General features: G+C 42.2%; 1 protein-coding gene and 1 long non-coding RNA gene across 13 annotated transcripts in view; one reads left to right on the top strand and one right to left on the bottom strand.

Annotated features, from left to right (window-relative positions):
- Positions 1-8,496, top strand: part of MEF2C (myocyte enhancer factor 2C) — a 175,824-nt gene extending 167,328 nt beyond the window's left edge. For 6 of the 10 annotated variants that reach the window (XM_070056420.2, XM_089313005.1, XM_051853620.3 and 3 more), the window contains one exon: positions 3,742-8,496. In XM_070056420.2, the coding sequence (XP_069912521.1) occupies positions 3,742-4,063 (322 nt within the window). In that variant the 3' untranslated portion in view covers positions 4,064-8,496. The remainder of the gene's footprint in view (positions 1-3,741) is intronic. The other 4 variants (XM_070056431.2, XM_051853623.3, XM_070056435.2 and 1 more) reach the window with 1 other exon arrangement.
- LOC103349544 (uncharacterized) overlaps positions 1-13,017 on the bottom strand; it is a 217,670-nt gene that overhangs the window by 167,300 nt on the left and 37,353 nt on the right. The window lies entirely within an intron of this gene.

The raw sequence follows: 13,017 nt of genomic DNA, 5'->3' as shown, positions 1-13,017 counted from the left end.
CATTCTTCTTTCAAAACTGCCGCCTGGTAATATTTATGTAAAAGAAATGCCTGAGCTACTTCAGTCCCTTGCAGTGTACACGGAGGCAGAGAATCCATAGGTTTTCCACGCCAGAGTAGTCTGAGACGTGTGTTACGGGCCCATCTGTTTGGATGGACACTCTGCCACCTGCAGCATGGAGCCTGGCGTCACCCCGTAGTAGATTCACCAGAGTTCCCAGGTGGAGCCCACAGTTCTCAGAATCGCAAGCTGCAGTAGAATTCTTCCTGTGCTGCCCCTGGATAAGGGCCCCTTTTGTCCTTTGAAACTTGAAATGCTCAAGGCTGTGCTTTCTTTACATTATTTACTTTTTGGGACAGCGTTTTTTTAATTTACAATATAGTCAAAGGCTTCATGGCTCTACTAAAAGAGTTCAACAAACAAAAAAAGTGAAAAGACAGGCAAGGGCTGTAGACAATAATCAGATGAAAAAATGTTCAACTTCACTCACGTAAACTAAATTGTAAAATAGTCACAAAATCATCATACTAGAGTAGTATATAATCCCTGCCCATTTGTTTGTCAAATATTTGAAACAGGGTTTGACCAAAAAAAAAAAACAACTGTATTTTCAGCAAAGCTGCCAAATACGGACATTTATCGTTTTTGGAGTTTTTTTGTTTTGTTTTTGCTCCCACATAGAAGGGAGAACATGCGGTATTTGTCTTTCTGTGTCTGGCTTATTTCACTCAACATGTTCTCCAGTTCCAACCATTTTTTTTAAACTATGTGGTATCTGACTTTATCTGACTAAGTCAGATAAGCAGGGAGAGGCATGCCTGGCAGAGGAACTGGCAGAGGAACATGGAGATTTGAGGGGCTCATTGGAGTATTAACATTGGAGAACGTAACCTCAAGCTTCAGACATTTTTCTCGACTATGACCCTAAAACGGGGGCTTTTGACAGCATCTCCATGCATCGCCCATGTAGATGAGGTGTCCAGTGCACACGAGAGAGGCCACTTAGAAAAGAATTTTGAAGCTTGAGGTTAAATATAGTTTGATGGTCTTCATTTCCAGATGGTAGCAGTAAGAAATTTAAATAAAACTCTAGTCATTTTTTTATTTCTGAACAGTTATGGGAAAGCATAGATGTTTGCCCAATTCAAAGGCATGTGTAGTAGGTGAAGGCTTACAGACAGGACTTCATCTAGGCTGTCCACTCATCTTGCTTCTCTTTCTCCATCCACCTCCTCATCACTGACCCACACAAAGGAGCTATTTCACAATTATCCACTTCCACAGTTATCTGTGTCTATACTTGGTTCTCAAGAGCAAATAGACCAACATGCTTATCTCTGAATCAAGCATATAGACAGCTGATGGTTTTAATGCTGTTTTTCCTTTTCAAGAAAATGTTTGTTTGATAAGAGACTAGCCATCCCACTTTCTGTCCCACATCATAGCATAATGAAACTAAGCCCAAGGCATCCCTTAGATTTTGTTACTTTGGATTTATTCCCCAGATTTACTCATAAGATTTCCTGTTTGCTTTCAGTATCAAATGAAATACCAGCAAAAGACAAACCAGGCTAGTCTCTGTAGAGAAAAGGTTGGCCAGTCAGAGTTACATCTTTTATGGAGAAGAGATGCAGAAAAATGCATCCAAGGCAGTTGACGTAGAAAGACAAAGAAAATAAGTGGATGATGCAGCTTCCAAAAACTGGGTTCTAAAAACAGCCTTTTAATATTAATTTCTGATGAATTTATTCAGTTGCCTATATTAGCCCAACTTACCAATTTTTTTTCTAATTTTTCCATGCCATCCTGCCTGGGAAGACATGATCTAAATGTCAAAGGGTTGACAACAGCATTTATTGATATGCCACTTTATTTTCAAGCTCCTAATTGACATTTATTATTAAACAGTTGTGTGATTCATAGTCAAAGAATTTAATTAAATTTTAGTGAAATAATCTTTCTTACCCAGAGCCAGGAAAATGATTTCTTTCAGAAATCAAAAGATGATTTCCTCTAACATCAAAATGAATCATTAAGTAACTTTGAACCAAGATAAAATAGTCTACCACTCTGGGTCCTTTTGAAATACAGGTGTTCCTCCCCCTACTCCTTATTTTAGTATCTTCTTGATTTAAAAATTATTTAATTAAAACTCTTAGCAAATTAGTAGACTAATACAGACTGTAAAATAATAAGCTACAAATAAATAGCTCCAAGCGTAAATAGGTGATTGAAAATGATATACACTCACCACAGGATCTTGATACAAATAATAAGGCCTCTTTGAAGGTATAAGATCATAAAAGCCAGAGAAAAGCTTATTAGAGAAAGAAATAATTCTCCTTTATATTATTCTCTACATTAGCTCATGTGTTAATAAGAGAAGGAAAGTGAGTCTTTGCCAGTAGGTGGTGCTTTTGTATAAAACATCACTCAAAGATAAACTCGGTTCTGACTCATTTTATAGCCAGTACATCTTCAGCCTGTATCGCATCCCCCAAAAGGCCAGCCCACGTCACCCCACTTTTTCCTCTGAAGCAAACACCCTTTCTCTCACTGTTCATGATGTGTTGCCGCCCCCGAGGTGTCTCCTGTGGGGAGCAGCATAATTGCACACATCTGTAGACAGGCTCGCTCGCTCTCCTTTGTCTGAGATGGGTGTGTCTGCAGGGATAATTCCTTTCCGTGCCTCTTCCGAACCAGAGAGAGGCCGCACCCTCCCGACAGTGCTGGTGGAGGAATGCTGGCTGTGGCCGTGGGTGTCAGTGCAGACTGAGCATTCTAGAAGAGCAGAAGGAGGCCATGTTCTCTGGCCTGTCCTGGTCACAGTCTTTGTGAATGTTGATCTACACCTAGGGGCTTCCTGCTGTTCTCAGCAGGATTTCAAGGAGCCACATTCTTCCCCGTGTTAGAATAACGATGTTCACGGGGTGTGGGTGAGCACTGGGGGTGATAAACACGGTGAAGGCTACTGCTCCCTTTATAGCACCTTCACCTTAGGCAAGACTAATGCATCACCATGGCCAGGATAAGCCAGGGGAGCGAGGTCCACGGACCCCACCAGAGCGGGACTCATCCCCCCAGCTGTACAAGCATGAAGAAAGTCAAATGGTTTTAGCAGCGTTAGCAGAGAGTGGACAAAGTCTAAATGGTTTCAAACCAAGATGTAAAATGTCCCCCTGAGTTTGAGCCTCCTTCCTCTTCCCTTTCTTCCCCCTCTCCCAAACTTTCTTCCGGCTGTGGGTATTGAGTGGCACTTGGTGGGTTCTGTGCACTTGAGACTTGAACTCTCTTTACTGTCCCAAAAGACTGTGTGACTCCACTTACTCATTGGTAGGAAGCATTTTTCTCAATAGTAAGCTCTGCAAAATATGTTCAAACAGGCATTAGTCAAAGTCCAGTTCGAAGGCTGGACAGTGTGTCTGACAGCTCAACTTGTCGAGGGAGAAATGCCAGGGACACATCATGTCAGCAACCACTCTGCACCTGTGCATTGAGGGAGCCTGTTAGAGACCAGGGAAGCCCTTCCCTGAGGCCTGGCCCCCACCAGCACTGCAGGCGATTCACTGCCCCAGCTGCCCTAAGAAAGCAGTGCCCCTAAGCACTCCTGAGCCCACTGTCCACACGCTGGGCATGCTCTGGTGTCTACGCGAGTCTTGAAGCTGATGTTTGATGTAATTGTGAGTTCCTGGGGCCTCCAGGCCTCCTCCATCTGTAACTGGGTTTCCTTTCCTCCTACAGAGCTTGCACTAGCACTCATTTATCTCAGAGTTCAAATCTCTCCCTGCCTTCTACTCAAAGCCTCAACATCAAGTCAGAACCTGTTTCTCCTCCTAGAGACCGTACCACCACCCCTTCGAGATACCCACCACACACGCGCCACGAGGCGGGGAGGTCTCCTGTTGACAGCTTGAGCAGCTGCAGCAGCTCGTACGACGGCAGCGACCGAGAGGATCATCGCAACGAATTCCACTCCCCCATTGGACTCACCAGACCTTCGCCGGACGAAAGAGAAAGCCCTTCGGTCAAACGCATGCGACTCTCTGAAGGCTGGGCGACATGATCACATATTACTTACTAGTTTTTTTTTTTTTTCTTGCAGTGTGTGTGTGTGCTATACCTTAATGGGGAGGGGGGTCGATATGCATTATATGTGCCGTGTGTGGAAAAAAAAAAAAAGTCAGGTACTCTGTTTTGTAAAAGTACTTTTAAATTGCCTCAGTGATACAGTATAAAGATAAACAGAAATGCTGAGATAAGCTTAGCACTTGAGTTGTACAACAAAACACTTGTACAAAATAGATTTTAAGGCTAACTTCTTTTCACTGTTGTGCTCCTTTGCAAAATGTATGTTACAATAGATAGTGTCATGTTGCAGGTTCAACGTTATTTACATGTAAATAGACAAAAGGAAACATTTGCCAAAAGCGGCAGATCTTTACTGAAAGAGAGAGCAGCTGTTATGCAACATATAGAAAAAAAAAATGTATAGATGTTTGGACAGACCCGGCAGTGGGTGGCCATTCGAAAAAGTTAGGAAGACGCCCCGTCACCTGACATCTGAGCGCACTCACAAACCTGCAGGCATGTCATTGGCGTATGGCACTCATTGAAAAGGATCAGAGACCATTAAAAGAGGACCATACCTATTATAAAAAAAAAAGCAAACAAAATATGTGGAGTTTGAGGGCTAACGTATTTAATTAAATAAATAAATAAATCTGGGTCTGCATCTCTTATTAAATAAAAACTATAAAAATATGTACATTACATTTTGCTTATTTTCATATAAAAGGTAAGACAGAGTTTGCAAAGCATTTGTGGCTTTTTGTAGTTTACTTAAGCCAAAATGTGTTTTTTCCCCTCGATAGCTTCGCTCATATTTTAAAAACAGTCCTGAAAAAACCAAAAAGGACTTTTTGTATAGAAAGCACTACCCTAAGCCATGAAGATCTCCATGCTTTGCTAACCAAGATAACTGTTTTCTCTTTGTAGAAGTTTTGTTTTTGAAATGTGTATTTCTAATTATATAAAATATTAAGAATCTTTTAAAAAAATCTGTGAAATTAACATGCTTGTGTATAGCTTTCTAATATATATAATATTATGGTCATAGCAGAAGTTTTGTTACCTTAATAGCGGGAGGGGGGTATATTTGTGCAATTGCACATTTGAGTAACTATTTTCTTTCTGTTTTCTTTTCTCTGCATACATTTTATAAGTTCAAGGTCAGCTGTCAAAAGGATAACCTGTGGGGTTAGAACATATCACATTGCAACACCCTAAATTGTTTTTAATACATTAACAATCTACCGGGTCAACTGACATCCACTGTATATACAAATTGGTTTTTTCATGCGATTTTTTTTGTTTTGTTTTTTGCATTTTTATCAAATGCAGGGCCCCTTTCTGATCTCAACATTTCACCATGCCTCTTGGAATTCAGTAAGTGCACATCCTAACTTGCCCATTTCCCAAATCATGTGGTTGGTTGTTAGCCTAGAATTTGACATGCTTTTTTAGAAATATGCCCAGAATAGAGAAGCCATGTTGGGGTACATGCCCTGCAAATAGGACCCCAGAAACACGCGATACAGAGTTTACTCGGTGAATGAGTCACAAACTCCCACAGAAGACAAATGTAAAAGCCGGGGTGCTGGAAAGAAGGAAGCAGGGAGAGAAAGGGCTAGTTACTTCGTCATCCGGTTTTAGTTATTTTAACTGACCCTTAGCAATCTTGTCAGCAATATAGGACTGTTTTTGAACAATGCCAGTGTGTCAGACCCCCAAATGTCACTTCTGCATAAAGCATGTATGTCATCTATTTTTTTCTTCAATAAAGAGATTTAATAGCCATTTCAAGAAATCCCATTAAAGAACCTCTCTATGTCCCTTTTTTTAAAAAAAAATTTCCAAGAAAATATAACTCTTGTCTAATACTCGTCTATAAGGGAATAATCTTCAGACCCTTTAAAAAGTGAGTGCCATAAAAAAATAAGTCATTATATTGTATAAAAGATATTTTAGTCCAGGAATGATTTTTCTTCTCTTGGAATGTGAAGATCTGTCGATTCATCTCCAATCACATGCATTGACATACACAGTGAAGAAGAGACACTTGCTCTGTCATGTGCAGGACATTTCTTATCCACTTCTGTTTTCTTTCACCTGCATAGCTGCTATGCACGTCTCATTGTGAAAGGCTGCCGCTGGGTGGCAGAAGCCAGGAGACCTTATTAACTAGGCTATATTTTTCTTAACTTGATCTGAAATCCACAATTAGACCACAGTGCACCTTTGGTTGCATCCATATAGGATGCTAGCCTGCCTTGTACTAACTAATGTTTTATATGCTAAAAACAAACAAAAAAAGAATCTATCAACCATTTCATATATATCCCACTACTCAAGGTGTCCGTGGAACATGAAACAACATTTATGCAGAGGAAAAACAGAAAACCATCCGTGAAAATACACTCACACACACACACACAGGGAAAAAAAGAAGTCAGTCATTTTCCTCATCATAAACTTGATGCCTTCCTTCAACCCATCCTTATAACTTGATGTGTATGAAATATGCAAACATGTCACAAATGTTCTTTGTCACTTGAAAACACTTTTGTTCATTGATATCAGTAGAATCATATCAGTGGGTGGGAAAGGGTCATTCTACGAAAATATGAAGAAATAGCCATATTAATTTTTTTTACCTGCAATTTGCCTCAGCAACAAAGAAAAAGTGAATTTCTGATGCTGAAGATAAAGCGAGCGAAAGTACCAGCAGAAGCCTTGGCTATTTATAGCAGTTCTGACAATAGTTTTATAAGAGCATGAAAAGAACAGAATCACTTAAAAATGGATACCAGTCATCTCTTGTTCCCACTGCCGAAGTCATACATAGTGGTGGCAAGATAGCAGAATGATAATGGGAGCATTTTTTAAAGATGATTTAATGAGAAGAAGCACAATTTTGATTGTGAAGAGTCACTTTCTGTAAACAATTGCTGTCTTTCTTTACCCTTATACCTTATCTGCAACTTATCACTAATTGTATTTGGAAAGCTAACATGGTTTTTATCACAACAGATCCTTTGTATTCAGCCGTTTAGGGCAGAGCCCTGTGGGAGTGCTATTTTGCATAACCCAAGTCCTAGAGTAATGTTTTAGGCATAGGCAACATTCTTCATTGCAAGTGAGAGAACCCGAAGTGGCACTTTACACAGCTACAAGCGTTGTTACATCTAATCCTATTGCAAAAGATTTTGGGGAGACATGAAGCTTCAATACCACTCACAGTGATGCAGCTAGCTGGCTGCACAGCCTGTATATTGTATGCATTGGTGCATGGACGCTGTTGATTTCAACCTTTTTAAAAATTGTGTTTTTTAGTAAAATGACTTATTTTTTCCCAAAGATGGAATTTAGCATTTTGTAATGATGAATATGAAAATACCTGTCATCCTCACATCACTGAAAGGTTAACTAAAGTGAAAATTCAACAACAACAATAACAAAAATCCAACACACTTTTTAAAAGAATGTTTGCCCTCTCACACTTCTACGGATTTGTTTCTCTTGCACACCCATCTTTAAACTTAGAGATAGATTTTTTTTTTTTTTTGCCCCCTTGATGCTTGTGTTTGCTTTTCCAGACAGTAAATGCTTTGTATTTCCTTGTTTTTAAAAAAAAATCTTTTTTTTTTAGAAGCAGCAGCAGTCACTGGGACCCTCAGTAGAGGCTGTTGCCTAAGCAGGGCGCATCTCAGCCGCCCCCGCCCGTGCCATCTGCTGTGCTGTTGTCACTTGTGTGGCACTAATTTCCTGCCACTACAGGTCTTTTCAAGATTGCTGGAATACTGGTGTCTGTTAGAATGCTTCAGACTATAGATGTAATTAAGGCTTTTCTTCATATGTTTTAACCAAAGATGTGCAGCAATCCAAGCCACATATCTTCTGCATCCAATTTGTCCATTTCGGTGATTCGCATAATCGGGTATTGCATTTTTGCCTTCCCTGTTCATACCTCAGATTGAGTCATACCTCAGTGTCATTCCGAGCGGTCAGCTGAGTGGCGGGTTCAGTTGGGGCTGAATGCAGTGCCAGGGGAATCTTGGAGCCAAGTGGAGGTGGGTCACTGTAGGCAGAGGCCTTGGATTGCTTCGATCGTTTGCTGTATCATTTTTCTTCTTTTTCTTTTCCTGGGGACTTGTTTCCATTCAATGACAGTAATTAAAATAGCTTGTAAATGAGGGCATACAAGCATTTGCAACAAATATTCGAATAAAGGCTCACAGCGGCATAAGCTGGACTTTGTCGCCACTGGAGGACAAGATGTTATAACTAAGTTAAACCACATCTGTATATCTCAAGGGACTTCATTCAGCTGTCTGTAGTGAATAAAAGTGGGAAATTTTCAAAAGTTTCTCCTGCTGGAAATAAGGTATAATTTGTATTTTGCAGACGATTCAGTAAAGTTACTGGCTTTCTTAGTGATGCAGTGTCCGTGGTGCGTTTTTTTAACCCGTGTTTGCTCTTTACATTTGTCCCATTTTCTGTGTTTCTTAAAAGCAGCTTATCTCATAAGCCAAAGGAGCTTTCTCAGTTTTCAACTCAAAATGTGCAGAACGATGGACGTGTGCATCTGCGTGGGAAGTGTGGGAATGGTGAACTGTTCTTGGGGTGATAGATTCAGCCACAGTGGAAAGTTTAAGGGTTTTATCAACAGATTCATCTTTACTTTTATTTTTTTCATATTTACTGATTTTCTTTTTTTTTTTACTTTCAATTATCTTTATATGCAGAAGATCGATTTAGTATACATATTTACTGATTTTCATCTACTTGCAAGGCAAAGCAATAGAGAGCGATCATCCATCCACTGATTCACTCCCCCAGTGCCCACAGCAGCCAGCACTGAGCCAGAGACTAGAACTCTATCAGGGTCTCTCGCTCGGGTGAGTGGGAGGGGCCAAGTACTTGAGCCATCATTTGTTGCCTCCCAGGATGCACCTTTACCAGGAAGCCAGAGGGAAAGCAAAACAGCTGAGACTCAAGCCAGGCACTATGATATGCCACGTGGGCATTCCACGCAACAGCCTAATTTGCTGTACCCTGAGGTTCAAATTTTGTATCAAAGAAGTTCCAAGAAGATCTTTGATCACCTACGTAAATGTACAGAATTTTCCCAGAGTCACTGTATGACAGGCACTACTATGAAATCAGGTTTTTAAAGTAAAACATTAAAAAGTGTCTCCGGAAGCACTTCTTTTTCTTCATCAAAAGAGTTTTTTAACCAAAAAAGATTATGATCCGAATACTGTAATAGATTAGTGAATTCTTATATTTTTTAAATCTATATAACATTCATCCATTGCCAGAATTCAATGATAATCTCTTAAGGGAACGTCCTTTAAAAGGTCAATATAAAGATTAATTTGGAAGAGGAAGGCAATGGGGCACCTGCCACCCAACTGGTAAACATGAGCTTTTGAATTAGCAGTGCGCCCTGCTCTGAAAAAAGAATGAAGGTCAGGGAAATGTGCAAATAGCTTCAACAACAGCAGTGCTTTTTGTCTGTTCTCTGTTCCTTCTCAGCAATCAGTTACTAAGCAATTATTCTGTGTAGCTCCTGGTGGATTCCAGGATGAACAGAAATGTGGCCCTAGCTGACGGGAATGGAACAAGCAGGTTCTTAGGGAATCCACCAAGTGCTCTCAGGCAACCCCTGTGGCCATCTTGGAGGAAGCAGAAGGGAAGCTCAGAGTGTGGACAGTACGTCAACGACCACGCACAGGCACCCTTTGGCTTGCTTTTGGAGGGTGTACAGGATCAAGAAAGTTGCAGAAGCAGGGAAAGCAAGGCTGACCTGGGGGCTGTGACTCCTGCAGTCACACACACTATCATATCGCAAACACAACCCTACTCAGCAAAATAATGGTAAAGCAGTCACCAAAGTCTTGGGTACTTTTTTTATCATGACTACAAGGTGTTTTTTACAGACACGGGACATCGCCTGCTTTCCCAAAAGACAACGTGGTATGCCTCTGCTTTCAGATGTTGTGCTTACAAGGCGCTCTGCTGTCACCACCTTGAAATTCTCAGTAATCTCATCTGAGCTGTGTTCTCTGAGATCCAACAGGACAGGCAGTCGTGTGCACAAGCAGAGGGGATGCACGGGGGGAAATGTAAAAAGCTTTATATTTTAGTTTTTTAACAGAAGCTACCTTTCTCCTACTTTTCCAACTAAGACTCCAACATTTTAATTTTGTACTGAGTCCTGCCATTACAGTGCCAGCCTACAAGGAAGAAATAGTTACAGAGGCACAGAGCTAGGAGAACAAGACACAGATTTACAGGAATTGTGACCCATGCTGTTTATAGATAAAGTGTAGCCACATGTCAAGGCACAGCCAGGGACAAGACTGGAAGAGTTTGTTGGGATCCAAGTACATAATTGCAATATAAGAAGTCTGGGGTTTAATCAATTAATTGAAAGATTTAGTAGATAGAACTATCAGAATTCAGCAAACAGGATAATGGAGTGAAGATAGATAAGGATTTGTTGAAGTTTATAATTTTTTTAAAGATTTTATTTATTTATTTGAGAGGTAGAGTTACAGACAGTGAGAGGTAGAGACAGAGAGAAAGGTCTTCCTTCCATTGGTTCACTCCGCAGTGAACCAATCGGCTGGAGCTGCGCCGATCCGAAGCCAGGTGCCTCCTCCTGGTCTCCCATGTGGGTGCAGGGGCCCAAGCACTTGGGCCATCCTCTATTGCTTTCCCAAGCCATAGCAGAGAGCCGGATTGGAAGAGGGGCAACCAGGACTGGAATCGGCGCCCATATGGGATGCCGCACCGCAGGCAGAGGATTAACCTACTGTGCCACGGAGCCGGCCCCAAAATTTATGATTTTTTAAAAACATTTTATCTATTTGAAAGAGAGTAGAAGAGAGAGAGAGAGAGATCAATCTTCCAACTACTTGTTCACTCCCCAAATGGCCACAATGGACAAACCTGGGCCAGGCTGAAGCCAGGAGCCAGAAGCTTCATCTGGGTCTCCCACGTGCGTGCAGGGGCCCAAGGACTTAGGCCATCTTCTGCTGCTTTTGCAGCTGCATTAGCAAGGAGCTAAATCAGAAGTGGAGCAGCCAGGACTCAAACTAGTGCCTAGATGAGGCAGCAGTTCAACCCACTGCACCACAGCACCAAATCTTTAAAATCCTAGTGCTCTCCAACTGGCAAAGGGAGAAGTCACTGCTTTGTGCAGAAGGTAGTGAATTATGCGTTCATCGTGTTGGGTTTGATGTATACCCACAGGAATGTTCTGAATAGATGATTAACCTCATGGTATGCATCAATGCTAAAGGTAGTTTTAGGTGTTACTAATAGGAAAAGTCATGGTAAAAGCTTTACTAGTGTGTGAATTTGTCCAGGGGGTGGGAGAAGGGAGAAGGAAGAAGTTAGATGCAGATGAGGGAAGACTGCCAAGGAGAAGGACCAGTGAAGGAGAAGTCGGACATAAAGGAGAACCGTAAAGTGTGCCATCAAGGCAGGAGGGAGTCTCCAGAGCAAAGCATGGCCGTGCTCAATGCTCTCAAGTGCATTATTGACATCACAAAGGAGGGGCTGCAGAAGGGACTTAGCTTGGATGTGGGTGATCACTAAGCCATTTCAGTGAGATCGTGTGGGAGGCAAAAGAGACCACAAGAGGTGGTCTGATCTACAGGTGGTGTGAGGACAGCATGTGTGGACTGTTCTTTCACAAGCTTTGGTGTTTAGAGACTGGCTTGAGAGGCTGGCAAGGTCAAGGATCAAGTGCAGGTTTCTGGAAAGGATGGGTGGTACCTGAGGTTGTTCATAGGCTGGGAAGAGCTAGGAGAGCAGGCAGGGCCCACCCTGGCCCACAGCAGAAGGATGGCACCTGGTGCCCACAAGGCCCCACTGGGACCTGGCCTTTTTTTTTTCAACGATCCTTGGGCATCTCGATTAAACAGATTTATTGAATCTGACAAGGAAAAGCTCTCCAGAACACAGCACATGAATTTTCATTTCTTTGAATTGAGAAAACCTTTTTCCCATCACGTTTGCATATTACTGTGGCGTCTTTCCTACCTGTCACCCTCACAGATTGACTTCTAAGCAAAATCCAGTGATGAAAGAGGAAAGCCAAGTTCATGCCCTGGTTAGGTGTCTCCCTTGAATCCCCTGTGTTTGAATGCAGATGTCTCCATCATCAACAATGAAACTACTCATTTAATCTCCTTTCTCCCAGGCAGGGCCTCTGTCCCAGGAGACTGTAGCCTATGCCTTAGAGTTAGGAAGACGTGGAAAATGTTCACAGTTCCTGAGCCCTAAAGTAGTTCCTGGTTTTGGAGGCAGCAGGGTTGCCAGTCTCGACTGCCTGAGACTTGATGGAAAACTTGCAACATTGATGTGTGTGCATCGCTAGCAGCCAACCTTTGCTCTTATTCATGGGCACTGAATAAGAACTAGAGGACCTCATCGCTTTCCATGACCTGTGCTGCCCCCGACAGAAAGAGAACCAGTGCAGGGAGGTTGCAGTGGAAGGGGGCCACCTGAGACAGCAGCAGCCAAGGCTGCTATGAGAGTGAGTGCCAGGCACTACCAACCGAGTCCCTTGTGTGCAACGGATCTGACCTACGTGAGCAGACTGGAAACACAGGAAGAAGTGTGAAATGCTTTGTATTTTAGTATTTTTAACAGAAGGCACCTTTTCCCTACTTAGACTCCAACACTGGAGTCTAGTCTGCTCAAGAGCTCTGCGACAGGAGCGTAGTTTTTCCAGATTCCCTGGAACAACTTTACCCCTCACAAGCCCAGTAACATTTGTCCGAGCATCAGCTGTCTCCAACACACAGGGTTTACCACTAAGTCACAAGGTTGCTCTGGGGCTCAGTTAAGGTCCCAAAGGTGGGGCCAGTATTGCGGTGTGGCGGGTTAAGCTGCTGCCTGTGCTGCTGGTATCCCATGTGGGCACCGGTTTGTGTCCTGGCT

The sequence above is a fragment of the Oryctolagus cuniculus genome, chromosome 14, assembly GCF_051225735.1.
Source record: "Oryctolagus cuniculus isolate XC-2025 breed Fujian yellow rabbit chromosome 14, ASM5122573v1, whole genome shotgun sequence".
Lineage (NCBI taxonomy): Eukaryota > Metazoa > Chordata > Mammalia > Lagomorpha > Leporidae > Oryctolagus > Oryctolagus cuniculus.
This window is presented reverse-complemented; position numbering and strand designations above follow the sequence as displayed.